This window comes from Suillus bovinus (assembly GCF_016758785.1).
Source record: "Suillus bovinus strain UH-Sbo-P2 chromosome Unknown EDB93scaffold_20, whole genome shotgun sequence".
NCBI classification, from domain to species: Eukaryota; Fungi; Basidiomycota; class Agaricomycetes; order Boletales; family Suillaceae; genus Suillus; species Suillus bovinus.
Genome location: NW_024542076.1, coordinates 314,084 through 340,226, shown reverse-complemented (window position 1 = coordinate 340,226; position 26,143 = coordinate 314,084). Strand labels below are relative to the sequence as shown.

The following is a 26,143-nucleotide window of genomic DNA, read 5'->3' as shown; positions in this document are numbered from 1 at the left end:
TACGACAACCGAAGAATTCCTGCCTGCGTCACGCCCTCGCCATGTTCAGATCGCATATGTGCCCAGCCATCATGGCCACAGCATTAAAGGGGAAAATGTGCATATACACAGCCAGGCGCTACGTTTTCCTTCCCACCGCATATGCAAACGTGCTTTGAAGGAACGGGGAAAGGTCGTCAATGCCAAGGAATCGATGGAGATTTGACCACCCATATCGGAGGATCTGCAAACCCTGCACTCGCAAACAAATTTCCACTATCACTTCAACCCACAAGCATTCACCGACACGCACGAGGTGCGGGCTTTATCGCACTCCTCATTTGTACCTATCAAATCCACGACTGCCCCATGCGTGGAACTATGTCAAAACATGGGAACATATCATCTTATGCGGCCGTCTACTATTCGAACACAAGTGCATCCATCACCTCGTGACATCATATCAACGAAACCTATACGCATTTATAAAAGGATGGAAACACTAGAACGTTTATCTTTTCTCATGAAAGTTTATGAGTGAGAAAACGCCTAGTAGCGCACCCCAAAATCCTTCATCTCTGACCGGGAGTAAGAACCATGGTTCTGTCATTCCTGCGAATGCGGTCTGAGGTTGAAGAATTCAGCGATAGCAACAGTCTGGTGCGTTTCCAACTCATACATACAAGCCACAGAAGAGAATCGTTGCCTGCTCTAGAAGTTGTAGACCTATTCTCCCCGCAGCCTGTCCCTGGCACACCATTCACATTGGCGCTGTAAACGCATGCGCCGAGTTGCGGATCTTTTGCGCGCGGGGCGCCTCAGGCCTCAACTTCCACTGGGAAGCCACTGGGAAGGGTGCAATGTTACTTACTGTATGCGCTCATATTAAACTCGCGACCAGTCTGGCCCTTGGATCCCCGCCACTCGGTAGTACACACCAAGCTGATCACGAGTTACAAGATATGGGACACACACGGTATTGTAGCGCTCATTACCTGGTAATGTATGTATATCCCGCTTGGGGCAAGCAGCGCATTGTGTAGCTGAAAAAGAGATTTTGGGGGCCCGTCCGTACCTTACTCAATGCTTCTTTCCCCCTCTTCCTACCAACTTCCTACGAGTCTCGTGGCGATTGCTGTCGTTCGTGATAATCGATAATCCTTTGTATCCTCCACGCAGCCCCAAGTTGGGAAAGTTACGAAGACAGCACCCTGGTAGCAATGCAGATGGTATAAGCATATGGCGGATATCACTCAAAAGTAGTACGTTAGCTAGCTCCTCGACTGTAACCCCACCGCTAAAACGGCACCGTCTAGTTCCTGTTTCCGTAACACCTATATCCAACTTGCGCGAACAAGGCAAAGCTCGTGACAGTACTAGTAGCACTGAACACGGATATATATATGACCTGATAGGCACTAGTGCCTCCAGATTCATTTCACCGTTGGGTCATCCCACGAAGTCGAACCATAGTCTACCTTCACAGAGCGCTCGACGCGTACACGCACATCGAGTTCCACGCCATCGGGATGCCCACTGCGAGATGATGTGGGCGGGAACTCTGGACTAATGGGGCTTTTAGAATTTTTAGAGTGGCTTTTTAATTCGAACTGCGAGCGGAGACCGGACATCGCATTCTTCCGCGCGCTGCTGAATGTGGCGGGACGCGCGATGACTACGTTTTCCAAGTATCGAGGGTCTGGCTCTGTCATTTCTTTACAAATGAAAACCGCAAGCGTCAGCGGAAGAGCAGTCAAACTCTGGAGCGGTGCGCACCTCGTATATTTATAAGAATCCGTTGGCTCATAATCCATGTTACAGCATAACCCATTGATGCCCTAATGAAGCATTCTGATCGATCTGAATTTCCTTGACGCCAGAAGATGCTAAACTTACCCCGACGCCTGATTATAGGTGCGAGACGACATGATGAACTTCCATAGCAAATCGGAAAAAGCCTACGTACCTGGGTCTCGGCATTGCTCGTGTGATAAAGAATGAGGTTTAATAGGTTCGTCGCTAAAGACATTTTAGGAGGGTGATTGTTACAGGCAGAGCAGACTTGCCTGACAGCACGATAAAATATCCAATACCGTCATATAGCAGGCTACTAATGATGAGCGACGCGCATCAACTGTACCAGTAGCGATGGGCTTACACTCGTACCAATCGACCCACTCTAACGACGGTAATGAATTAGCAAACCTAAAGACAAAGAAGAGAAAAGGCGCACCTGTTGCTGAGCGGATCATAACGTAGAAGATGTATGGTGGAAATCGTCAACATTATCAGGTCATATAACATTGCGGCGAGGTAGTAGATCCAGGCAGACAATAGCTTGCCAGAATTTACCGGGGTGCAGCTATGGTTCGTGAGAATCTGGACAGTCCACACTAGTGCTAAAGGAACCACTTACTTTCCCTAGAAAAGGTACTATGTTAGTGAGGTCTCACTCCGAGAAACATTGACGTACTTGAGCAACGACAGCTATTGGTTTTGAAGGTCAATACAACCAAGGGTCGAAATATGGGCCAGAGCTTACGGATTCGGTGATATAGGTTGGTGAACCATTCCACCTTGAACATATAAGAGAGAAGATACGGTATACTTGTGACAAGAACGTACCGAAATGGTGATGAAGTATAGCAGTAACAGTAAAATTCCTAGTGTCTTATCTCTCCTTGCGATATTGAACGTCCTATGGGGCGTTTAGGTCTGTGCACCAACAGAAAAAAATAGGATGTACCTAACACCCAGGATGATCTGTGATATCATAGATTGTATGACTACAACGTGGTGAATATTACGGTGGCGGGTGAGCATCGATGGGACGAACCCTTGAAGGCAGGCGTCGCGAGATAGTAATATTGGCACGTTTGTTGTGTAAATCCGGTGGCAAAGTATCCGTAATTACTGAGTGCCATGACCAGGACACTGATATACCTGTATCAAATGTGAGCAAAAGCGAACTACAAAGCAGAATGTTGACACATACCGTATGAGAATAAACAAGACGCAGGAAAGGCTGATAGAAATTTGTCAATGACGGTAGGTGAATGTCGAATATCGATGTACCTGAGATGGAAAATTGATGATTGACTTCGGTAAAACCGCCATTCTGCGGGAAGCGTGATGAGATAACTAGATAGATGTTGTTCAGAACAGTGATCATCAAGGAACTCAAACTCAAACAAAAGAGATACTTACTCGTAAAACGCGATGGATATGGATGCGACTCGAAAATATTTCTCGGAGGTTGCACTATCCAAAGACACACTCCGATCCATTTGATAGATGAAAGGCGCGCTACAGTCGAAGGTGTCAGGTGGTGGTAGCTCAGAGCTGTGTCTGAACAAGCTGCTGGCAAAGATACAATTAGGCTTCTTCTACTACACCCGGACGGCAGAGAAAGGAAGCTCGACTGGGGGGAAAAGGGCATCGGGGCTTTTGTACCATCTACACTTTGAAATTGATTAGACATGCTCCGAGAGTGCTCCGAGTCGCGTACTATGGGCTCGGGCCTAGTAGGTGAAAAACGTTCAGAAGACAAAAGTCGTCCCTAGATCGGAAATATTCGGTTAAACGTTTCAATGTCCTCTTGCAAGGAACACCAAATGATGTAAGCACATTGCGCCTGCCACACGTACCCTAAAACGTCAAAACCTTCGAATCAACGAGCGAGGTCCACGTAGAGGATTTCAAATATTCGTGCGACCTAGAATAGTTCGGCGCGTCGGCCTGCCCAAGTACACCCTGACTGCGCACATGATTGGTGATAACTTCTCAACTAGCGGCTACTAGCCTGACATTCGTCTTCCCGTGAGTAACTCAAAAGTTGAAGCCTCGGATTTTCTTTCTGAAACCATCATCATGCCGGTTAGATCTTGTCGGCGCTTCACGGAGTTGACATCCAGGGTCCCCCCTCACTGTGTAGTCTGTTTTCCTCCGCGCTAGGTTTGCAAAAAAAAACGGACCCCTGCCGGCATCCAATGCCTATGATCAGGGCCGAAATGAACTGAATAAATCTGACGTTTCCAGCAAAATGAGTCACGTATCCCGAGGGATTGACACCCATATGGCAGCTGCAGTCTGACTTATTAATAGTCGAACTTTTTTTTTTTTTTTTTCGAAGAGCGTTTCTGCGGACAATCCGTAAAGTGTGGACTTTGGACCTTTGGTGGATGTAACGCTGCGGGTAAACTCTTCATTCGAATGTGTGCGACGCAAATACCACGCACGTGGCACTTGCAAGGCATGTCAAAGTCAGCTGTCATTGACCTTCTGCAAGGCATTCAAGCCGGTCGCACCATTCATGAACGTTGCTAAGCAGGACCATCATGTCTCTTCACCGGCGTTTCGGTTGGCACCCTTATTCCCGGATTCTGTATGCATTTCTTTCGTGGGTATGTAATCCTCCAGGTAAAATTAAATAGGATTCTTTAGTCCGCCTTTCGCAACTCGACAAAAAACCCTGCTTCGGAGACTTTACATGTCACATGTCGTCACTGCAGATGCCGTACATTATATACTTGCACATCGCACCCAGTATCATCCTCCCATCGGAACACCCCACGAACTAGAAAGTCCACACTCATCCGTGTGATCCATCGTCTCCAAGGCTTGACACATGTACAAATGTCGAGTTCCATGTCATTTGTGTGCTCGTTAAGTCCAGATTCACCATCATCGTGGCCGTGGCTTTTGGCTGTGAGGGGAGAACGAATAGCGGACACCACGTCCCGAGCGTGTTGTGGGGAACGCGCGGCGGCTGCGTTGTCTAGACGTCGAGTCTCTGCTTCTGACAGTTCTGTGTGTGACGGGAGCAGATGAGTGAAATTGCCATCATTAGCGTAAGAGTAGTAAAACTCTGGAGTGGTGCGCACCTCGCAGATGGATGAGGATCCGTTGGCACATAATCCATGTTACAACGAAACCTATTGATGCCCTGGTGATGCCCCTTGAGCGACACCATGATGGATGTTGCAAAACTTACCCTGCCGCCTAATAGCATGAATACAACATAAGCGCACTAAGCTTCCATGGACCATGGCAGAGAAACCATACCTGGGTCTGAATATCGGATGTATGATAAAGGACAATGTTAAATACGTTCGATCCTGATGAAATACTACTCAGTGGCGTGTGTGAAGCACAAGTAGAGTGTACCTACCTGTCAGCACGACAAAATGACCAATGCCATCATAAATCAGGCTGAGCACGATGAGCAATTCTCCATCACTGTGAGAGTATCGAGGGACTTACACCCGCACCAGCCGTTCCAGTCTAGCGATAGGTCAGCAACTATAGTCATTCAGGAAGAAGATGGGTGTACCTGCTGTTGAGAGGATTGTACCGTAGAAGATACACGGTGGAGATGGTTAACACCATAAGGTCATACGACATCGCAATGGTGTAGTAGAACCATGCCGACAGTATCTTACCAGAATTTCCTGGAGTGCAGCTACGGTGCATAAGGTTTTGAGCAACACATCGGTACTGGCACCGCTTACTTTCCCTAGAAACTGCGCTGTTTGTGTGAATCTTGTTAGGAGGCACATGGACGTACATTAACAACGACGGCTATTTGGTTCTAATGTCAACATGAATTAGACAAGATATAGGTCAGAAGCTCACGTATCCGGTCAAACATATTGGTGAACCACTCCAGCTAAACCAGGTAGTAAGAGAGATGTCACACTGATGTCGCAATAACCCACCAAAACCGAGACAAAGTAAAGCACCACCAGTGCAATTCCTATCCGCCTATCCCTCCTTGCAATATTGAATGTCCTAGATGACGTAAAATTCTGTACAGCTAGATATGCACAAGATATACCTGACACCTAGAATGACCTGTGATATCATAGTCTGTATAACTACAGGGAGGTGAACAGAGCTCTGGTGGTTGAACATCGATAGGACTGACCTTTAAAAATAGGCGAAACCATAAAGTAGTGTTTACACGTTTCTTGGGTGAAACTGGTGGAGAAGACTCCGTAATTGCTGATTATCATGACCATGATACTACCATAGCTTCATAAAAGTCAGCGAAAAAGTCGCATGATGGGACGAGGACAGACGTACCGTATGAGAACGAATAAGATGCAGGCAAGTCTGATGGACTGCAGTTGTCGGCGAGTGGTGGTACGCGAATAGTGCGTGTACATACCGGAGACGAGAAAATGACGATTGGCTTCGGTAAAAGCGCCATTCTGCAGGGATGGTAATGATATAACTGAAAAAAAAATCAGTCACGACCCAGTGATCACAGAAAAAAGCTTCACTCGTATAATGCAACGGAGATCGATGCTATCCGCAGATACTTCTCCGTTGCTTGATTGTCTACGATGGCAAACTCTCCCATCTGTGAAATGAGACAGAAAATTCAGATCAAGGTTAGTTGGTATGTATGTGAGGATATAGATATATCGTTGGGTAAGTTATACAGCGGTCGCTGATTCGAATTAGGGTGAGAGACGACGTAGATGAAAAATGAAATATAAGAATGACTATGGTTCGAGCGAGTGACGATGATATGCTTGAAGATCGATGGGAGGGAAGACTAGGAGGATTGGAAAGGCATAATTTGAATCGATGCAATGGAAAATTGACCAGCTTATTAGGCGATGTTGTTCCTCGATACCTCATCGGATCCAGTATAGTCCACAGGCCGATCCAACGCAATGGTTTGTCCATGGATGGATCATCCTCTGAGTCAGATAGCTACAGTCACCGTCCTATGCGAAATTCGGACCATCGTCAAGGATCAGTGACGGATGAAAACGCTAAAGTGACTTGAAGCGCCTACAAAAGCCAACTTAAGCGCTGACCGCTTAATGCGGTTAGTAATTGCGCTCCTTCCGTTGCAATCGGCACAACTAGTGACAAGTCAGCACTTTCACATTATGAGGCACATACAAGATATCTTCTCCCCATAGGCCTGGGGGTGCAGCGCTGCTGCACATTTTTATCTCACCACGTACGTCTATTCAATGAACATCTCACACGTGCCCCAATACAACACCCTCATACTTCGTAGAGGTATCAATATCTATATCAGCATTCCTAGTCCTCTCTCCTCCTTTGTGAAAAATGCAACACTACAATGTTATATATATAGTCACCGACGCTCGCGCGTAAAAGCTTTTTTTATGCTGTCCAATTTTTGTCTATTGGAATTTGGGAGCAGTAATACTTAGCTTGATGTAGGACCCGCAATGTCCTTGATATTTCCATTCCAAGGATTCGAGTCACTGTACAGCACTGTACTCGAGTGGCGACATGTTGTAATGACATGGCTCTCGGAAAGTAGGGTTATGTGAGGACGATCGCGAGCCCCCTGCGGGGAATGATAATCACCGTCCCCCATATGCCAAGCCTTTGCTAGCAAAACTTTCGACAGTTGTTTCGCTTGCCAATCAGGATTGGTGGCAAGGGTGCCACAGCTCTAGAGCACTGAAATGAATATCAGGATTTGATCATTATGAATCAGTGATTGACTATGAGACGTCCATCCGACTCCGTCGGCTGGTCTGAATCGTACATACGGTCACGAATACCTATGGTTTTTATAGGAAAAGGCAAACGCCTTTTTCGTTACCCTCGAAGGTTTTAAGCGTCTTGTTCGCTCTTGTCCGAGTCCGCAGTGATTGACTAACTTTATCGCGTACCGTATCGGAAACATGACTGCAAAAAATACTCAGAGTTCTCCCAAACCGTATCCAGTCCAGAACTTACTGTAGACGAATTTGTCATGGCCCATCACAGCGATACATCGCGTGTGCATGGATCCAACTGCCTGAATTATTGCAATTGCAATATCGATGCTAAACTTCCCGAGTCCTTCGGAAGTGAGAAAGAGGAACAAGAGGGATGAAACAAGCACTTTCCAATCATCTTCTTTAGTCGTTCATCCAGATCTCTGGTATTCCTTGGCAACTTCAAGGTCCACCATAACACCTTTCGTAGAGCCCGCCGGTAACGATGTCGTATAGGAACAGTTATGCTTTAATAATTAATCCCCCTATCAATATATTGGGTATTGTCTTCAAGTCATCTCAGGTCAAGGTTTAACCCAAAGGGCCATCCACGGACCACGGATAGGCAGACGAACGATCACATGCTCACCAGATGCTGACTTATTGATGTTGTATCTCACAACATTCATCGCAGAGCGACTCGAAGGAGGCAATACCACAGTTGTTCTTCACACGAAAACACCAAAAACAGCATGAATAAATTGTATATCCAACTTGCCACTCAAGCACCACTCCGACCTGCAGCTTTGATGACGGCGCCGTTAACCAACTGGGGCAATGTCTTGTTTGGTGCCGATGAAGACGGCGCCGGCAAGAAACCCGCTCCGACTAACCACGCAAGGTATCTTCCCATCAGCTCATCCGAAACCGTGAATGTGCACTCCTGCCCTTGGGAGCGCAACAACGTCATAGTGTTGGTGGCGTCAAGCTCGGGAGCTTTGGTACTCGTCGGTAAGTCATCAAGGACAAAGTGGAGGAGGGGGAAAAGGGCGTTATCTTGGACCTCCATGACGTGCTGCTCCAGCTTGCGACGCCACATGAGATACTCGCATTGCTGCGTAGGGAACCCGTACTCGGCCAACGATGAGAGGATGTTGTTGAATGTTGGAGGGGGCACCGCAGTAATGTGTAGCACACTTTGCGCAGCGTTTGGCAGGGGCTCCACGGCAGCGAGCGCAGTGCAACGAGCAACATGATCTACAGGCACCATGTTCACAGTGTTGTTGATATCTGGAACAAGGCCGAGCTGGACGCATCCCTTGACCATGCGCCAAATAAAGTCGTCTGTGTTTGTTACTATGGGGCCTCACAGTCAATATGTCAACATCTCACAGAAGCAGCTTCCATACCTGCAGTGTGCGAATCGCCAACAATATAGCCAGGCCGCACGATATGGCCCCGTAGGCCCCTCCTACCAGCTTCAAAGAGCAACTTTTCTGACACCCATTTGCTCTGGCCATAGCCGGACTTAAGACCCACTTTTGCACCTTCCAGGTCATCATCTTCCGGAATACCTCTCCGCGAGTCCCGAGACTGTCCCAGAGAGTCAGACAACCGCACATAGTGCTCAGTGTCAATCGCTGATGTCGATGAAACGAAAACAAGCAGCTTCTGCTTTTGAGTCGAGGCGAGTTCTATAGCAGTCAAGGTACCGATCACGTTCGGTGCACGAAGCCTTTCATATGGGTACACCCAATGGACCTGCGCAATACATCATTAGATATTACCGTATGCATGCGAAAAGGTAGAGTAGCTCACCAGGGCACCATTGTGCAAGACGACGTCCGCCTCAGCAGCGACTCGTGACCAGACTTCATCGCCCATACCGAACAAATCAAGGCCAAGGTCTCCAATCACCACTTCGAGTCTACCCGAGGTGAACCACTGCTCATCCCAAACGCCCCGGTCACTGGACCCTTCTCTAAGGCGCGCCACACCTTGTTCAACGCTGGGCGCACGTACGAGGCAAATGACCTTCCGAACCCTATCAAGGCGCTGGAGGAGATCGCGCAACACAAAAGCCCCGAGATAACCAGTAGAACCCGTCAAGAACACAGTAACAGCACCAGACTTGAAGTCCTCAGATATCGGCGGGTACGAGAGTCGCAAGCGTTGAACGAGCGTCTCGTAGTCCTGTCCATACTGAATAGCAGAACTCAATTTCGCAGGCGCCTTGGCAGGTGTCGCAGGGCGCGTCGCAGCGTCTTCGTAAGCGATACCAAAGTTCGGGTCACGAATCGCATCTAGCGCCGAAGCGAGGCCTGTGATAGTCGGCTGGTCGAAGATAAGGCCAAGCGGAGCTTCGACAACGAAGACTTTGCGGATCTCGAAAATGAGACGTGTGGCAAGGATAGAATGGCCGCCCAGATCGAAAAAGCTTTCGTCGAGGGGGATAGGCGTAGGCGCGTTCGGGAGAATACTGGCCCAGATAGTGCGCATGGTTTGTTCGGTGGGGCTCGCTGTACGCCCGTTAACTGCCTTTTTGGGCTCGGAGTACACAGCGTGGGCTTGTGCCGTATCGGGGAAGGGAAGGGCAGGTTTGTCTATCTTGCCATTGGGGTTGAGAGGCATACGATGCAGCGGAACAAACACTGTAAAGGAGAGTTAAGTAAAGGAGATAAAACAAGGCAATGGTGAATCCTACATGATGGTATGCTATAACTAGGCAGTTTCTTTTTGAGGTGCTCTCTAATATCCTTGATGAGTCGTCTATACTTTGGACTCTTGCCATCAACCTTCTCGTCATCCTCCGTGAGCTCGCTAGCAAAGCCATCCAGCTTCGAGCCCTGCAAAGGCACGAAGTAACTGACGAGGATCTTTTCCTCGTCTTTGTCTCTCCGTACGAGCGTGACGTTTTCCCGCACGAGCGGGTGCTGGCTCATCAATGTATCGATCTCCCCAAGCTCGATCCTGAAACCACGGATCTTGACTTGGTCATCTGCACGCCCTGTACACTCAACGCGCCCATCAGGGAGATACCGACCAAGATCGCCCGAACGGTACATCCGGTCACGGATGCCCTTCCAATGACGTGACTCGGGCCCAGCAAGGCCCTGGAGCGGATGTAAAATCGTGTCCCTCCAGAGTGAAGTAGGATTAGAGAACCAATTGCTAACGAACTTCTCGGCGGTAGCTTCGGTATCGAGGTATCCCTCTGCCAAGCCTCCAGATCGCACATAAATCTCTCCAACCTCTCCTACTGCGCAAGGGACATTTCTGTCACTGCGGTTGACGACAAGGAGTTGCACATCAATCATGCCCTCTCCAGCTGGCATGATATCCTTCTGAGTGGCGAGGAAAGTCGCATCCATGGATAAGGGTGGAATCGCAAAGTAAGATACAGCGCGCTGCGTCTCTGTTGTGCCGTACATGTTGATGATCTGGACATTTGTGGCGAGCGCTTGGAGGCGGAGGCAATCGCGCTTTGTCAAGACGTCACCGACGAAGAATGCATTTCGTAGGGATGGGATCTGACGCGTCGCTTGTGCAGAGAGTAACTGACCCATGGCAGGGGTTAGGTGCGTGACTGTAACTTTGCTGTCGTCCATCCATTCCGCGAGACGGCCAGGTGTGCCGATGTCTTCTGCTGTGGGTACATGAAGTTCTGCACCCAAGAAGAGAGGCGTGAAAACTGTGGCGTTAAACCCGTCAACGGATAGGTACCTGCTCGAAAATATAGTACGTACTATCACGTTGGATGGGATCATGGGCGATCCCGCTCAGCATTGTGAACTTGGAAGCTTCAGTGAGCGAGAAGCGATCGCCCATCCAAGGGAAGAAGTGCGTGAGACTGTAATGGCGTCCTCGAACACCCTTGGGGATCCCAGTGCTTCCACTGGTGAAAGACAGCGTGCCGATGCTGTCGGGACCTAAAATGACATTAGGATCCGTTTCTGCGAGGCGGACCTGCGGCTTCAAAACATCGATTCCGTCGTTCGCGCCTCCGAGTATTTGACCAGTAGAAGAAAATTCAAGCGCGGGTACCTCCACACGGATTTTGAGTTCCGTGGATAGAAATTCGCGCACAGAAGGTGCAATTTTTCCAGCACCTGAAAGGACAACAAGGCCACGAGGTTGAGCTACCCGAAGGTATATTATCTGCCGTGAAGGCGGATATGCAGGATCTGACCCAAGTTACAAGTGAACTAAACGAAACACAAAAGATCGTACCTATGACTGAGAATGTCGCACCGCTTTTAAGAACAGCCATGACAGCTACGACCAGCTCGACACTACGATGTGCGTAGATCATGACAACTTCTTCCCTCTTCACACCACCTGCTACGAGGTGGTGCGCTAGGATGTTGGAGGCTCTTCGAATGTCTCCGTAAGTGAATGTTCGCCTCGTCTGCGGCTCGCTATGAATCGAGGCAGGTATGGTTTGAATAACACATGGCCTATCAGGCCATTTCTGCGCATTAGAGGAAAACACATCTGTGATAGCTCCCTTCCAGTCACACCAATGCAAATTTGCTGTTGGATTGGGCAAGCGTTCGCGTTGGGCAGCCGCCAAGAGAGGAACAGTGCCGACCGCTGCAGTCGGATTGTTAGACACCTTCCTTAGAAGCACTGAGAGCTGATCGACGATGAACGATATGCGGGCAGGTGTGAACAGCAAGGAGTTAAAGAGAATTCGAAGGGAAATGTGGGGAGCTAAGGAGGCGCGTGTAGTAGTGGGGGGCCGCGTGACGAAGATGGTAAGATCGGACGTTAAGCTAGTGGATCGGATAAAGTTATCTTGTGGTTGATCTGTTTCATCGAAGAAACGGACACGGAAAAGAGGACGAGATGCTTCAACAGAGTCGTCTTTGTCCTTGTGTAAAGCCTGCATGATCGTCTCATAGGGCAGCAGGTCTGCTTCGGCCTCGCGTTCGACGTGCTGAACCCGGCGCACGATAGTCCAGAATGAATCTGATGGCTCTACGGAAAGACGAAGAATCAAAGGATAGCTTGCAGCAGCAGAAGAGGAGCCGATCACGAAGTCTGTATCAGCAGTGTACCTGTGTAGGAGGACGAGAAAAGCAGAGAGGAGTAGATGGAAGGCCGATGGTCTAGTTTCAGAGGTTTTATTCTCGTCCTCTCCAGCATCTTCGCTGTCGGCATGAAGAGCAAGCTTCAGAAGACTGAGTGAGGTCTGCTCTGAAAGATCTGCCAGATGAGCGGCTTCGATGAGTTTGTTAGCACCAGTCGATCGCGGATAATCTGTGGGCAGAGACATCACAGGTAAATTTTGCAACCTCGCAAGCACTCTGGAGAGTGCATCTGAGGCCATTTGGACGGTTGAGAATAGAAAATCGTGAAAGTAATTGAGAGAACAAAAATATACTACATAAAACTTGTGACTCGTTATGCTTGAATAAGTAGACTAAGATCTAAGCACGGCCGAAAGTCAGAAATTTGTTTGTACATACATACAAGTTCCCACAGTAAATGTAAGTCATCATCGACTCATCGCACAATGACATGTTGCAATATGTTTCCCCGCTTTACCGTACAAGCTGGCAAGACATTTTGATTTGTACGTGAAGCATGGTCGATATGCAACTCGCGGCAGCGCAGACTCGCAAGAAACATGCCTGCAACTAAGACCTTCAGTAAAACTTTTGTGCAAGCAAAATCCCATATTTCACGCCGCGGAGTCGGTGGTAGAACTTCGCGCTAACTCTGCTCAACGTTCGACATTTCAACATTCTGGGAAGAGCGCCACACTCACAGGATTATGGGGTGCGCCAGCAGCCGCCAGCACATCCTTAGGACACCCAAGTCAAGGTTGGCAGCACCAATCTGGCTCCTTCCTGAGGACCCGAACTTCCTCCACGTTGAAGCCTCGGATTCTTCTAAAATCGTCACCGTGGTAGACGAGACCTTGTCGCTCCCTGGGTCAAACATGGAAAAGTCAGTTCAGTCGTTTCCTGAAGACCGTAATATGTCACATTCTGCTCCTTCATTTCAAGGACCTTTCTCGTTGTGTATTAGTCCGTTCTTTCACGTGGTTTTATGACCCTATGGGCTGACTTTTGAATTACGCTAGGCCTGCAAAACCTTCTGGCATGTAGCCCAGAATTTCGCCGACATCCAATGCCTACTCGAGCTTTATGCCCAAGGCTTCACGGAGACTCCTACGGTGGACTGGGTCGACGTTTCCAGCAAGATGTATCCACTCAAGAGATTGGCGTCCATGTGGCGGTCTGACTTTCATTTGAACCCCGTTTTTGAAGAAACAGTGGCTGTTGATATTGTCAGCCCGTACACTCCTGCCTTGCAATCCATGAAGCGTGGGCTTTGGTGGATGTACGCTAACTATAAACTCCTTATTCGGGGGTGTGACGCAAACACCAAACCAAACCACACGTGGCCGGAGCAGATCCTCGTCTGGCCGGAATTCTTCTTCCCCCCGAGGTTATTTGTCATCGATCCTCTTCAGGACCTTGCAGTTTCAGTGTCGTACGGCAACAGGCAAGATCGTTGCGTCTTTTCGATGGAATTTCGCATGGCTTCATCGCAACGTTCGCACCCAAAATCTGCATGCATTTATTTTGAATGCAATCATCCTTATGATATGGTACGCGGCCATCATTATCAATTTGTGGGTCGGCCTGCGATCTGTGGGGATCGTGTAGTGGTACTCTATTACACGTACGACATGAATTTACGAGGACCAGCGTCGAACATCTTCATACAAGTGATAGATTGGAGAAAAGGATATGCGAAGGGTGTAAGTCCATTCTATCATTGAAACTATGTCACTAAGCGCGAGCAGTATCCCTTATACGAATTGGGTGGGGCCATGGCGAGTTTCCATTTACTTGACGAACAGAGGATCATTGTCATCGGTTCGGAATACCGTATGGCTTTGTACACATTAGAACTCGACGGTCCGCTTCAGCGCCGAATTGCATATCTCCTTCCGAAAGTGCAACAAAGTCTTCAATTCACTCCGGGACCACTGGCACCGCTCTATACTATTCATACAACCCCATCGTTTCACGGGAAAGTGGTTCACCCAGACCTTATGCCCGATTATGTGACATCTCTGGAGTCACAAATCATGGTTTTGGAGGCGTGGTCGGTGATTCTAGTCGTCGATATGGCCATTTTCGCAACAAAGGCCACTCAGTCAGAGATACCTGTCGAGATCCCCTGGTCGGAGTGGGGATTCAAGTATGCACGCTGCTTTCCGCATCATCCAAGTCACCGGATCAGCGTGTTCGGCAGCAAAATGGCATATGCTCTGCCTCAGGATCATGCTCCTGAACCTGGACAAAGCCTGGAAGAACTCCCCGCAGAGGGTTACTTCTATGTACACATATCTGGGACTTTAATAGAGCCATTGCTCACTCGAAATATTCGAATAATGTCTATGATTGCGATTCATCAGGTCGGCTCATCCGCAGGCCTCAGCAGCCGGCTCGGACGTGGTTCAAACAAAGCAATGTAAACATTACCACGAATTATCCTTACACTGCTGCTGTCTGCCCCACGGGTTTCCCGGCGCGTGACTTTGACCGATGTTTTTTGGACCAGGATCGACTTACTTTGATATGGGTAAGCGTTCTTGGTATGGGTACAGGGAAATTTTAACGTGATTACATTACAGGCTCGCCCTGGCTTCGTCCAGATCCAGACCGTTTCTCCCTCACCGATAATCCCAACTACCGAAGTTGGACAGGCCCGAGTAGCTCACAGTCTGGAGCTGCAGCAGACAGAGCAGATGCAGTCTCGGTACGAGACTAACATCTTATTCTACCTATTGAGTAAGTTGCGGAGACAGCGGAGGCACCCCGAATCGGAATAGGCAGTCCCCCTGTAGTCCGTCTTGTCGGACGATAGGATTTTTGGTCATGGGTGGTAAGACTTATAAAGTTTCCAAATGACGGGCGTCATGGATAGATGCAAGGCTCCATCAATTCCCTCAAGCAAGTAGACGAAGATGGTCATCGTTACAACCCAATTGTCACATAGAGTATACCCCGACCTTGTTTTTTTTAACTCATATTTGACACATCTCTGCACATTCTTATCATACGTACTAATTTCACATACCTACCCTCGTTTCGCTTCTTTCCCCAATATCCTACATAGAATCGAATGATTCACTACCCTCGTTCACCTTTTCCCTCAGTCCTTTGCATGCAATACTACACTCGTTGCTGAACTTACAACCAAAGACTCGCCAGAGCGTTTACTTCCCAGATTCAAAATCGTCCTCTGAGCAGCCTCTAACAAAACTGATGGTTATAAACCTTCCTTCTTTCTATGGTTAGCAAAGATCGATGTAGAGTTGAAAAGTACATTTGTCGATAGGTATAAGAACGCCCGCCAACACAGTTGAACGCCACTCCTACACCCTTGCGCCAGGCTTAGAGAAACAATGCACATTGATATATTCATCGTCTGGAGTTGGTAGAGGCGCTTCTCCCTTGTATTGAAAATGGAGCGCCTTGTATACCGCGACCTGTAGTGCAATGAGCAAGTTTTTGACGACCCCTTCGATCACGCACATTGGTATCAGTATCAGTGCAGAGCGCAAGGATGGACGTCGTCATTGCCTGCAAATAGATTAGAATTATGCATATATAACGAACGTTTGGAACACCACACCTTCTGTTCCACCATTTTGATAAGGTTCGTGGCGATTCCTTGGCGTTGATATTTCGGATCGACGCAAATACAATTCAGATACCAGGAGCTCTCAACAGTCTGATAATATTTTTGAAAGAGAAATTCAGATGACAGGATTGGACGTACATGAGGAGACAGCACCGTCTTTATAAAAGGGGCCAGTGCAGAGCCATACTTTGATAGAGACATCAACGGCAAGAATACTAGTAAGTAAGAATCAGTACTTACAGTGTTAATCCACCATTCTCTTGTCTTGGGCGACAAAGACTCCAAGAACTGATTAAAGCCGAGATTTTTCTGCGCATCACTTCTGATGGTGAGCGAAGTTGCATAACTAGCAAAACTCGACTGACTTTTGCCAAAGAACTTTGCCTGGAGGAAACCAGAGAGCTAATCCAGCAATGGCGCCTGTATCGATGGCTATTGCGATGTATACTCTTCCGGCGAGCAGACAGGCCCTGATCATCGCGCGGAATAATGGCCCCGTGAGACTCTTGTCCCCACCGGTCATGACATTAACTGATGGAGCTGGATTGGAAGATATCACGACTACGCCGTTAAAGGTTTGAAGGTCACCTTACAGTCGACATAACCTCTGACACATGTCATGACTGACTCGTCCAACTGAGATTCTGTAGCATCCTTGAGCTATGTGACCGACAACGGTGATGATAGATAGTAGGCTCGATACCTGTTAACTGGTTAACGACAACCAGCTTGTACGGAAAGTTGTTCATGTTATGCGACCGCGGCACAATTGAAAGATAATTTCAAATACTGAAAGTTATTATTTAAATATTCTCTAGTAGTATATGGAATACGTCATCGAGACTTGAACTGCATTTTTGGCGACGGTACAGCGACATAGCCTTGTTTCTAAGGTTTCACAATCAATATGAGTACTCGTGGTGACCTAGTAAGTAGTACTTCCATCATGATCACTTCTCTCTCGGGCACATGGGCATTGACACGCCGTAAACGTACTAAAATCAGATTAGTCTGATGTACTTCTATCATGATCACGACTTTCCACGCGGTCATATACTAATACGCCAAACCATTCTGAGTGTTGTCAGACCTAGTACTAAACGAAGTGTGTTTTTTTGGAATCCTCTTTATCGTCTGTAACGAAGCATCTGCTTACGCAGTTCAGCTGCCCGCCTAGTTACATCGTTTGACTCTGAAACATGTATAGCCCTGCATATGGGACTAGTCAGAATATCGTCGACAATAGTAATAATGACGATCACACCTGAGGGTTCCATATCCTTGCCCGTGACATTCACAAGACAACCAGGACTAGAGCAGGAAACCGCAAATGTCTGGTATGATTGCGACTTGCATCGAAAGCTTGGCATACGATATGTCTTCCCATGTGATGCATTCATCTGACCAACGTGTACCCTCGGTCGGGGAAGTTTCGACCACGATAGATTGTATAGGTCCAACTTATGTCTAGCTGGTAGAGACCAGACATCAAGAATTACAGAATCGCCGAGATCCGTATGGAGAAAATCTTCTGTACTGTTTCTTGGAGGGACAGTAAGCGAGAGACTGCAATTCTCCATGCCAAAATCAAGCACCCAAAACTGTGCGATGCTCTCGAGCTAGACAAAATTCAGTATATATAATAAAATATTTATCGATGGCATACTTCGTGTGTTACTATTAGCTGTCGCTCGTACATGGGAGCTCTGGTTTCAGGTTGTTCCACCGACCTATAACGCTGCAACGGAGGGAGAATTTTTTGGCGTTCCTTGTTAGAAACTTGAGCGATTACTGGTGCATTGTTGATAATTGGATCGTGGGTAGAGCTCTTGAAATTAGGATCCTTGTAGAGGATCTCGAGGTTGAGATACGGGTTCTGGAACGGGAGTGGCTCAAGCTCGTCTGAAGTTGAAGCAGAGCGAAGGTCGACTCGAAGAAATCGATCCCAGACGATCATAGAAAAGTCCAAGACAGTGCACAAAATCGTGATTGCAAGGAGCCAGACTGACAGCATCTGGTTGCGGTTTGTTCTCTGCGGTAAATCCTTGACATCTGAGTTTTTGAGCATGGGTTCAATGATACTATGTTAACAAATTATACGGTTACCTTCATCGTCAAAATGAGCGACCTGACTGAGAGCTTGGTACCCTTCTGTGGTATTAGAAAATCTGGGCGACATGAGTACTACTAAACCGAGCGAGATTTAGACGCAGACAACTCAGTGAGCTTGATGTTGGATCTATTTTCGAGATTTTGGAACAGTACTTAACTGAACAAGACAGTTCGAATAAGAACACGTAGTGAATTTGAAACGGCTATGATACTAGCACCGAGAAGCATGATCGACGTGTTTGTATGAAACCATTGAGTCTGATTCCGCAGTACCGAAGAGATGCATCAATTATAACTTGAAGATTCCATGTGCTGCCAGTGTATTTACGGATACAACCAAACACCGACTCGAACCGTGCGAACAAAATATCATTAAGGGCAGGAATGCGTCAACTTGGGGTAAGTCATAACATATATATCCACACTCTTACTGATGCATTATAGGACTTATCAAGTCCGTTCTATCTAGACGCCCTTCCGACTCGGAGTCAGAGCATCATCACGGACTTGGAGAAACCCTTCGAACCGTATGGCCGGTTTGCACAGGATGTTTAGTCAGTCTTGTTTTATCTGCTCGTTAGTAAGTCCCATATCCATCTACAAGTTATTTGTCCACCTCGTGTAGTCTGTCTAACTTGATCATGCTCAGGCTACGTTGTCAACCACACTAGCGCTCATCAGCCCATCATGATCAATTGATCAACGTCATCATGTGCTTCTTACTGGCGGCCGTAACACTCCAAAAAAATTAAAAACATACAGGGTAAGTGTTCTATCAAACACTGCCTGTGATTAATCGATGCTGAGCGCTGATGCGTTATTTTGTGTATTACTAGTACTTACATAGAATGAGCAAAACAAGAACAAGTGCAAGCCTAGTACGTCCGTTATTGTTGATATAAACAGCGCAGGAATAAGCTGACGACTTGCTTCAAGTTGCTTGTAGTATGGACGCAATGACTCTGATGCATACTAGCAACAACATCCGAACCCAGCTCTGGATCATCGCTCTCTGCATTTTTATGAAGATCGGCATGATACTTTTCTTCTGCAGCCTTCAAGTTGATAACACAACGAACGAGGTCTATTGTGAGCGAGTCTGCAACTGAAATGTAAATTATGCATTAATTTTCTATGACAGCATTCGTCGGCGACGATTTCCCTCGGCTATTGCCCCTAGCACAGGCTGGTCCAGCCCTGATGGCCTTCGAGGATTCAGTACATTATCAGATGAACACTGAAGATGGGAGGGCGGAGTGGGCCAGCCTAACACCGGGTAACGGGCTTGTTTATTTGGGGGAACAGCGTGGTCACCCATTTTCGATCTCAATGTTCCACCAATTGCGTTGCCTCGATATCCTACGAGAGGATATTGTTAGAGCAAACAGCAGCGCAGCTCTGAGCCGTCACTGCCTTAACTACTTGCGTCAGATGATCATGTGTCGCAGTGATGCTCAGCTGGAAAACATATTGATAGCAAGCAAGGAAACCTCATTACAACAATTTTTCGTGCGACCTGGGATATATGTGTGTAATAATTGGAATTTTGTATTGGAGGAAGTGAAGAAGAACCAGGCTGGAGCTGAGCGCTGAGCATACGGACTTTGTTACCTTACATGGTTGTATATTGTCGCATCTGGGCTGCCGCTTATCGAGTACTGAAATGCCGCGGCCACAATGATATCTACAGCGGACTTCACAGCCTTTGCTTCATACTACTTAGGACTCTTGATCATCAAAATTCTTTCGGAGATATGTTCTGCCGTATCACTATCGCTAGCAGCTGAAGCGCTGCCGGTGATATATATATATTCCTACAACCAACTTGTCCCAAGCTTGCCGTGTCCCTCATGGCGTCCACTGAACTTGCTACGCAGCGTGCTCTGTATATTGGGAATACCATTTCTGTAGCCATTTATGGTAAGTTCTATCCTACCAGTAATAGTCTCTTGTTGACAGCTCATACTCCGGGTGTAGGAGGAAATTTATTCCTATATGCCTACTCTACTTACCTGCTTATGACCTCAAGCAAGCAAGTGGAGCGCAGGAAATTTTACATTTATTTCGGAGGCCTTCTCTTGCTTCTTTTGACGATCGCCAGCACAAGTAATATCGTCGTCTGCGAGCTTATGTGGATAGAAAGGCAAAACTATCCCGGCGGCCCCTCTGCATTTCTTGCTGCGAATTTAGCCGCTTGGTACAACGTTTTTGGCACAGCGGCTGACTGCACCGCAAATATTATGACGGACGGACTCTTGGTGAGTTTACAACATATATCATCATCGAGTTCTGATGTTCATGTATTCATGTCGAAAGCTTTATCGCTGTTACATCATTTGGGGGTCAAGTGTGCCAGTAATTGTCATCCCCGCAATTATATACTTGGGATCTGCCGGTAAGTGCTTCACTATCGATCCGGCACCAAACCAACTGTTAATCTGTCTAGCTATGGCCATCATCATGGTGGTTGAGAGTGCCATGCCAATGTCAGATATATGGCAGGGCCTTGCTGCACAATTCGGCATTTCATGGGTCGCATTAACTGTCAGCTTTAACGTCATCGTGACTGTATTGATTATTTCCCGGTTGTTATACTATCATCACCGAGTACGATCTATCCTCACCGATGAGCAGAAGGGTGTCTACACGGGCACTATGGAAATTTTGGTCGAGTCTGCCCTGCCTTTCACAATTCTGGGGATCGCCTACCTTGCTACCTATATCCAAGGTGTCCCAAGTGCGACGGCGGTAGGAATAGTCTGGGGAACCTTTGTGGTGCGTTTGAATACACTACTATGACGAGCTCTCTAATTTGCTGCTAGGTCTTGACACCCCAGCTCATCATTTTAAGGGTTGCTTCGGGGGTTGCATGGTCAAAAGATACGGCCTCTGACGTCTCTCTAACGACTCTGCATGCAACTTTCCATCACGACTCATCTTCTGGCAGCAGTAGTGATATGAACGATAAGAACCTGTAATGGTAGGGCTCGTGTATATGGTGCCACGTGAATATCCAAACATTTACATAGATTTCGAATCACAAGAATATTGTTTGCAAGATATCTTGCGCCCATTTCAACTTTATTGTTGGTATCATCGATCGTGGCGCTCTATAGCAAAGATAAAGGCAGGAGCTTCTCGAGTACCTCGCACGCCACGAGAAGTTTGATTGATCGGAAACTGCTAGATATACGACAAAGATATTATTGTGAGCACATGGACTCGGAGTAAGACAGTTCAAAAACATTTAATTTAGGTATCAGGCTCTCTAACCAAGTCAAGAAACAATTATCTTCATTCTTGTACTGACTTACATCAGACTCGGAGGTGTAAGTGAGGATCAATCTTGGAAGGTGAGATGCAAGAAACCAGGCGGTGATAAAAAAACCACCTTCCTGTTTCATAGTGTCCCACATGGTCTACATAGAAACCGGCTCGAAGTACTAGCTGAGCGCTGAGCGCTGAAGCGCTGATGGCTGATCACAGGGGATCGGTCTTCCGATGCCATATCACCGAGTGCGCGTACTACTACACTACTAGTTAACACCATGTATCGGAACTCACCAATAACATACCCACGGCGCAGCATGGATATAAATCTGTAGAAGATACCCCTGTTTCCACCATTACCCATCACCCAATATTGTCGTTCGAGAGACATGGTCGCTAAAATTCTCACCATCCTCTCAGCATTTGCGGTCTGTGTAATTCTTGCACCACTGCAGTCGACTTGTCAGGATTTAGGAGGAAGTAAGTGTATCGAACCAAAGTCGTTGTTTCCATATTCAATCTATACTTTAGAAGCTTATGCTAGCATTGGAGCTGAGGAGATACCAGCCGAGGCCTCCAGGCTTCTTGGCGCTGCGGCGGCACAATCCTAGAAAAAGTTCAGTCAGCAGATGCGGTGCATATCAGGAGAAACGCTTAGCATACATTGAACCATTTAGCTATTATGTGGATGACGAACAGGAAATACAAGAAGTAGAGGTGCCTGGCGAGACGCACAAAAAGACATCTGATAATAGGTCTTGGGAAGACAAGCACCGCAACCGAGATCCGTGGTGAACCAATTTTAATTGGCTGACTACAATGTCCATGTCAACTCCGGCAAGAATCTGCATCAATGTGCATTGCATAGCCCCGCTGGCATGCTAGCCTATTCGCATACCCCCGATGCCTTTTAAGTATCAGTACGTGTAATCGAATCTCTGTCAAGCCATGCCCAACAATCGACTCGAACGTTCGGTCTACTTGATTATGATGATGTCCCTCGCTATCGTATCTATTGCGCTTACTAGCATCATATTCAAGTCAATACTCTCAAAGGAAAACTTGAACACTCAGCATCTCTCAAAAATACGCGCATCAAGGTGGCAGAAAAATTTTAGTCAGTATACTTTCTGTCCAATATCACGATAAGCTTACATACATCATATTTTCAGCTTTCGTGGGCGACGATTTTCCCGAGTCCCTAGTACCTGATGCGGGCAAAGTGAGATTCGTGGCAGAGGAAAGCGTACGATTTGCGCTAGACCTTCCAGAGTCCGAGATAGAATGGCTTTCTACTTCTCCCCCAGGGACTGGACACGTAGTTCTGGGTGCAGAGAACAGGTCTTTCTTCGTGGCTATGTTCCATCAGCTTCACTGTCTCAGGCTCTTCCGAGCAGCTCTCGCAGGTGAAAATGTCCAAGAGCATACTCACCATTGTCTTAATTATCTAAGGCAATGGATACTTTGCCAAGCCGATCTGACCATGGAGGCAGGAGATTTTACAACACGAGACTTTGAACAAGACCGGGTTGGTGCTACACATGTCTGCCGTGACTGGGGGAAGCTATACGACAGTGTTGCTGTCAATTGGGAAGATCGGCAACGTGCTCCCATCAGCAATCGTACAGCAGTAAGTCATAGCGACTCTGGTATAATCAAAGCAACTGACTCTTTTCTGGATAAGCGAATGGACGAATTCCACCCCCTTTAGTAGAACTGTCGTAGTAGCGTAGGGCACTCATCCCTGACTCGTGGTTGTTCGTTTTAGATTTATTCATGACCTATAGATATACTTGGAACTTACCAAACATTGCGTGGAGCTTGCTTTGAGTTAGACAATTTGCTCGCCTAGTCTCCAGTAATTCAGAGAATTCAACCACGGAAACGTGTGATCAACATCATCATCGCCCTCTGTAGAGAAAGAGACATTCAGAGCACAAACAACCTCATCATCTTGGTTCCAGAGTACCTAACGCAAGCCATTCGGACAAAGTAGCATGCGAACGATAGTATCCCATTGTGCGGTCAATTGTTGGATATGTGGATACTAGTCTCCAGTAGCTGATGGAACACGTGTCATGCAGGGGATACAACCTCTAAAAGCTTCAAGTCATCCGTACACCGTGTGCGAACATTAATCACCTAGAAGAGATCAGTAAATAATCGACAAACGTGACCTGCTATTGACAAAGTAAGATTTCTATCGACATTGATGGTAAACAATGTACTTATAGGACGTCGGGTTGGCGTAGCCCAAGTATGATCATGAATGTATTGAAGTCTATGCAGACTAGGAACACGCTACCTCTGCCGGAAACATGCCCACGGTGACCTTCTTGTTCAAGTGCGCGATAACCACCCTGAGTTTCGCCCACCGCGGGCAGCAGGCCCCGGCTGATGACTTGCTTCTTGGTGATGTCCTCAACATATTCATAGAGATCACAAGCAGAACTTGCCCACTGCCAGAAGCCCAGTCTCGAAAATGAAGTTGGGGATGAAAGTTGAGCATGATTCAAGCAAAATGCAGTACTGAAACTAACTTTTTTGTCCGCATCACAGATGTCGAATACGGCCCAAAGGCTGCCGTGGTACGTGATCCATCCCTGCTTATTGAAGGAATTCATGGTGTGACGAGGATCAAGGGTGGGCGGGCGGCTTGGGCATCTTAAAGCATACCATGTGCTGGTCTGGGATATGTAAGATAATACGCAGGGCTCTGTGTGTGTTGTAAGAAAGTTAATATGAGCAGGTACAGGTGACAGGACGTGCCACCACCGCCCAGACCTTCGTGCCCTCTCTACTTCATCAATTTCACACACACTGCCAAGTACTTGAATCTTCTTGTTTCATATTCGACGTGAGTTGTAGGCTGTGTGGTAGGAAATATCCGAGTTTGACTTCACAAAAACGAAGATGACTGAACTTCAACGAGTTCCGCCCAACTTCATGTGCTTATGTCAACGTTTGTCAAATTGGTCCAGGGTTGAAGTTTCCGACATGTTTCCGACGGTCGCAGCATTGTTTCCTGCCGACATCGACATGCCACGCTCTTGTGGTTTTTACTTTTTTTTCATGGCGAGAAATGCAATGATCACAAGTGGGGAATATTAATGTTGACTCTCGAAAGCCTTATCATGATTACGTGTGTGGTTTGTTGAATCACTGAACGTTTACAGGATGAGATGTCTGACCAGTGCTAGTACTATTATCACAAGTCACGATGGCTCAAACACCATCTGACATTGCCACGTACGCGAGACACCACATGACGAGCTAGACATGTATATTAGTATATGATATATATACTCCTTCCCATCATGATACCACACTAGTCCTGCACCCACGATGGAACCCACCAAACAAACCCTCCTAATCGGTGGTCTCCTCGTCGACGTCTACTCCCACCCGACTTCGACGTCTAGTTCCACACACCCCGTCCATGTGCTCTTCTTCCTCCACGGCCGCTTCGGAAGCACACAAGATCAAAACGTAGTCGGTACTGTTAAAGCTATTTTTGATAAGACTTATGGATCAGGTGGGGGAGAGAGGAAGAAAGATCTTATCGTCGTTGCTTTGGTGAGTCACTTTTTGCTACATCTTCGTATGGAAAGAAAATAATGATGGGTGGGGGGCAAGGATCACAGGAACCACGGGACGAGACTTGTAGATCAGCAGCGGAATTTCGCGTGGAGCAAGGATCCGGCTAAGAATAACGATCAGCATGCGTACGTTGCTGTCTATTCATAATATGTCATAAAGTTGATTTCGTTCGAATTTAGGATGGATATGTATACCATTCAAAGTACGTCCAAGTTACAATCGGTACTGAACGTGCGTCGTAAATCTGACCCCGCTCGAAGCTGGTACAGCACAAGATATATCCTTCTTAATCGACCACCTTTCTTGCTTCCTCTATCCCTCGGGTGAACGAACGATTGTGGAATGGGGTGTAGGTGGTATCAGTCTTGGAGGACATTCGACTTGGATTGCGCTTTCTAGAGGTACGTACCCGGCTCATCTAGCTACTTTGTCTAAACCCACAATCCTCTAGAACCCCGGCTCACCCTCGGAATTCCCATAATCGGCTGCCCCGACTATATGAAACTCATCTCACAACGTGCCCAATCCTCAGACATCCCTCTCGCCCCGCCCTATTTTCCTACCTCCTTTAAATCATACATAGAATCGCACGACCCTGCACGGCTGGCGTATCGCGCCAATGACGCTTCCAATCCGTTTTTGGGGAAGAAGGTATTGGTGCTTTCAGGGAAGGAGGATACGCTTGTGCCGTGGGCGGCGTCGGCCAAGTTTGTGGAGGGTCTTGAAGTTGGGGAGGGTGGGGTTAAGAGGGCTGTGGTAGAGGAAGGGGCGGGGCATGAGTGTACGAGTGGGATGCAGAGGGAGGCTGCATTGTTTGTGAGGGAGTGGTTGGAATTGTGAAGGTGTTGTTTGATTTATTTTTTGGACGATAGTTGTATTGATATATGATCCAGAATATGTTTGTAAATCTATGTCGCTTGATCAAAAACTACATTTACTATGCAAATCGTTGACCAACTCAGCCTGAGTGCGCGCAAATTAGGCTCGTGACCAGCCTGGCGTAATGATACTACCACGGATGCACAAGTGGCCAA

The 26,143-nt window shown here is 47.3% G+C and overlaps 10 protein-coding genes across 10 annotated transcripts; 5 read left to right on the top strand and 5 right to left on the bottom strand.

Moving 5' to 3' along the window:
• Nucleotides 1–739: 739 nt before the first annotated feature.
• EDB93DRAFT_1103196 (uncharacterized protein) lies at nucleotides 740–3,266 on the bottom strand (the record flags this gene model as incomplete). Its single annotated transcript, XM_041447283.1, has 18 exons — nucleotides 740–825; nucleotides 851–921; nucleotides 1,087–1,190; nucleotides 1,488–1,693; nucleotides 1,756–1,817; nucleotides 1,876–1,883; nucleotides 1,946–2,045; nucleotides 2,146–2,184; nucleotides 2,213–2,341; nucleotides 2,396–2,400; nucleotides 2,453–2,466; nucleotides 2,522–2,555; nucleotides 2,605–2,677; nucleotides 2,726–2,765; nucleotides 2,816–2,922; nucleotides 2,975–3,004; nucleotides 3,055–3,120; nucleotides 3,187–3,266. The coding sequence occupies 18 exons, from the start codon at nucleotides 3,264–3,266 to the stop codon at nucleotides 740–742; spliced, it is 1,254 nt and encodes a 417-aa protein (XP_041308775.1).
• Nucleotides 3,267–4,314: 1,048 nt separating this feature from the next.
• Nucleotides 4,315–6,834, bottom strand: EDB93DRAFT_1336732 (uncharacterized protein; the record flags this gene model as incomplete). Its single annotated transcript, XM_041455343.1, has 17 exons — nucleotides 6,264–6,834; nucleotides 6,149–6,214; nucleotides 6,064–6,093; nucleotides 5,906–6,012; nucleotides 5,816–5,855; nucleotides 5,697–5,769; nucleotides 5,614–5,647; nucleotides 5,546–5,559; nucleotides 5,490–5,494; nucleotides 5,312–5,440; nucleotides 5,242–5,262; nucleotides 5,150–5,190; nucleotides 5,044–5,096; nucleotides 4,973–4,980; nucleotides 4,863–4,924; nucleotides 4,500–4,786; nucleotides 4,315–4,392 (listed from the first exon to the last, which is right to left on the bottom strand). The coding sequence occupies exons 1-17, from the start codon at nucleotides 6,341–6,343 to the stop codon at nucleotides 4,315–4,317; spliced, it is 1,128 nt and encodes a 375-aa protein (XP_041308774.1). The 5' UTR covers nucleotides 6,344–6,834.
• A 1,274-nt stretch (nucleotides 6,835–8,108) lies between these two features.
• On the bottom strand, nucleotides 8,109–12,891 carry EDB93DRAFT_1327791 (uncharacterized protein). The gene is made up of 6 exons (XM_041455099.1): nucleotides 11,688–12,891; nucleotides 11,204–11,641; nucleotides 10,162–11,148; nucleotides 9,276–10,108; nucleotides 8,867–9,218; nucleotides 8,109–8,813 (listed from the first exon to the last, which is right to left on the bottom strand). The coding sequence occupies exons 1-6, from the start codon at nucleotides 12,787–12,789 to the stop codon at nucleotides 8,239–8,241; spliced, it is 4,287 nt and encodes a 1,428-aa protein (XP_041308773.1). The 5' UTR covers nucleotides 12,790–12,891; the 3' UTR covers nucleotides 8,109–8,238.
• Nucleotides 12,892–13,376: 485 nt separating this feature from the next.
• On the top strand, nucleotides 13,377–15,227 carry EDB93DRAFT_307492 (uncharacterized protein). Its single transcript, XM_041456043.1, has 4 exons — nucleotides 13,377–13,492; nucleotides 13,549–14,232; nucleotides 14,278–15,062; nucleotides 15,115–15,227. The coding sequence occupies exons 2-3, from the start codon at nucleotides 13,669–13,671 to the stop codon at nucleotides 14,953–14,955; spliced, it is 1,242 nt and encodes a 413-aa protein (XP_041308772.1). The 5' UTR covers nucleotides 13,377–13,492; nucleotides 13,549–13,668; the 3' UTR covers nucleotides 14,956–15,062; nucleotides 15,115–15,227.
• A 499-nt stretch (nucleotides 15,228–15,726) lies between these two features.
• Nucleotides 15,727–16,914, bottom strand: EDB93DRAFT_1140211 (uncharacterized protein). Its single transcript, XM_041449262.1, has 8 exons — nucleotides 16,831–16,914; nucleotides 16,721–16,771; nucleotides 16,493–16,667; nucleotides 16,368–16,446; nucleotides 16,266–16,313; nucleotides 16,119–16,217; nucleotides 16,019–16,066; nucleotides 15,727–15,972 (listed from the first exon to the last, which is right to left on the bottom strand). The coding sequence occupies exons 1-8, from the start codon at nucleotides 16,874–16,876 to the stop codon at nucleotides 15,859–15,861; spliced, it is 660 nt and encodes a 219-aa protein (XP_041308771.1). The 5' UTR covers nucleotides 16,877–16,914; the 3' UTR covers nucleotides 15,727–15,858.
• Nucleotides 16,915–16,965: 51 nt separating this feature from the next.
• EDB93DRAFT_1140204 (uncharacterized protein) lies at nucleotides 16,966–18,460 on the bottom strand. Its single transcript, XM_041449261.1, has 3 exons — nucleotides 17,794–18,460; nucleotides 17,392–17,746; nucleotides 16,966–17,336 (listed from the first exon to the last, which is right to left on the bottom strand). The coding sequence occupies exons 1-3, from the start codon at nucleotides 18,193–18,195 to the stop codon at nucleotides 17,305–17,307; spliced, it is 789 nt and encodes a 262-aa protein (XP_041308770.1). The 5' UTR covers nucleotides 18,196–18,460; the 3' UTR covers nucleotides 16,966–17,304.
• Nucleotides 18,461–19,195: 735 nt separating this feature from the next.
• On the top strand, nucleotides 19,196–21,217 carry EDB93DRAFT_1103191 (uncharacterized protein; the record flags this gene model as incomplete). The annotated part of the gene is made up of 7 exons (XM_041447282.1): nucleotides 19,196–19,328; nucleotides 19,381–19,766; nucleotides 20,075–20,159; nucleotides 20,199–20,497; nucleotides 20,556–20,634; nucleotides 20,686–21,014; nucleotides 21,062–21,217. The coding sequence occupies 7 exons, from the start codon at nucleotides 19,196–19,198 to the stop codon at nucleotides 21,215–21,217; spliced, it is 1,467 nt and encodes a 488-aa protein (XP_041308769.1).
• Nucleotides 21,218–21,898: 681 nt separating this feature from the next.
• On the top strand, nucleotides 21,899–22,120 carry EDB93DRAFT_1249435 (uncharacterized protein; the record flags this gene model as incomplete). Its single annotated transcript, XM_041452858.1, has 2 exons — nucleotides 21,899–21,989; nucleotides 22,041–22,120. The coding sequence occupies 2 exons, from the start codon at nucleotides 21,899–21,901 to the stop codon at nucleotides 22,118–22,120; spliced, it is 171 nt and encodes a 56-aa protein (XP_041308768.1).
• Nucleotides 22,121–22,215: 95 nt separating this feature from the next.
• Nucleotides 22,216–23,510, top strand: EDB93DRAFT_307034 (uncharacterized protein). The gene is made up of 3 exons (XM_041456041.1): nucleotides 22,216–22,626; nucleotides 22,682–23,139; nucleotides 23,194–23,510. The coding sequence occupies exons 1-3, from the start codon at nucleotides 22,458–22,460 to the stop codon at nucleotides 23,218–23,220; spliced, it is 654 nt and encodes a 217-aa protein (XP_041308767.1). The 5' UTR covers nucleotides 22,216–22,457; the 3' UTR covers nucleotides 23,221–23,510.
• Nucleotides 23,511–24,854: 1,344 nt separating this feature from the next.
• EDB93DRAFT_1249433 (Alpha/Beta hydrolase protein) lies at nucleotides 24,855–25,949 on the top strand (the record flags this gene model as incomplete). Its single annotated transcript, XM_041452857.1, has 5 exons — nucleotides 24,855–25,085; nucleotides 25,146–25,234; nucleotides 25,289–25,311; nucleotides 25,370–25,510; nucleotides 25,561–25,949. 5 exons carry the CDS (start codon nucleotides 24,855–24,857, stop codon nucleotides 25,947–25,949), a joined length of 873 nt encoding a protein of 290 aa, XP_041308766.1.
• Between the last annotated feature and the right edge of the window lie 194 nt (nucleotides 25,950–26,143).

Excerpts from the sequence above, each read along its gene's own strand:
- EDB93DRAFT_307034 (XM_041456041.1), top strand. The coding sequence starts at position 22,458 with ATGCCCAACAATCGACTCGAACGTTCGGTCTACTTGATTATGATGATG. Across the intron at positions 22,627-22,681 it reads AAGGTGGCAGAAAAATTTTA|CTTTCGTGGGCGACGATTTT; the intron begins GTCAGTATACTT and ends TCATATTTTCAG. Across the intron at positions 23,140-23,193 it reads CCATCAGCAATCGTACAGCA|CGAATGGACGAATTCCACCC; the intron begins GTAAGTCATAGC and ends TTTCTGGATAAG.
- EDB93DRAFT_1140204 (XM_041449261.1), bottom strand. The coding sequence starts at position 18,195 with ATGCTCAAAAACTCAGATGTCAAGGATTTACCGCAGAGAACAAACCGC. Across the intron at positions 17,747-17,793 it reads AGCTAATAGTAACACACGAA|CTCGAGAGCATCGCACAGTT; the intron begins GTATGCCATCGA and ends AATTTTGTCTAG. Across the intron at positions 17,337-17,391 it reads CAAGGATATGGAACCCTCAG|GGCTATACATGTTTCAGAGT; the intron begins GTGTGATCGTCA and ends TCCCATATGCAG.
- EDB93DRAFT_307492 (XM_041456043.1), top strand. The coding sequence starts at position 13,669 with ATGTATCCACTCAAGAGATTGGCGTCCATGTGGCGGTCTGACTTTCAT. Across the intron at positions 14,233-14,277 it reads GAAAAGGATATGCGAAGGGT|TATCCCTTATACGAATTGGG; the intron begins GTAAGTCCATTC and ends AAGCGCGAGCAG.
- EDB93DRAFT_1327791 (XM_041455099.1), bottom strand. The coding sequence starts at position 12,789 with ATGGCCTCAGATGCACTCTCCAGAGTGCTTGCGAGGTTGCAAAATTTA. Across the intron at positions 11,642-11,687 it reads TGCGACATTCTCAGTCATAG|ATCCTGCATATCCGCCTTCA; the intron begins GTACGATCTTTT and ends AACTTGGGTCAG. Across the intron at positions 8,814-8,866 it reads TGGCGATTCGCACACTGCAG|TAACAAACACAGACGACTTT; the intron begins GTATGGAAGCTG and ends GAGGCCCCATAG.
- EDB93DRAFT_1140211 (XM_041449262.1), bottom strand. The coding sequence starts at position 16,876 with ATGAACAACTTTCCGTACAAGCTGGTTGTCGTTAACCAGTTAACAG. Across the intron at positions 16,447-16,492 it reads GGCAAAGTTCTTTGGCAAAA|TGATGCGCAGAAAAATCTCG; the intron begins GTCAGTCGAGTT and ends CACCATCAGAAG. Across the intron at positions 16,218-16,265 it reads AGACGGTGCTGTCTCCTCAT|ACTGTTGAGAGCTCCTGGTA; the intron begins GTACGTCCAATC and ends AAATATTATCAG.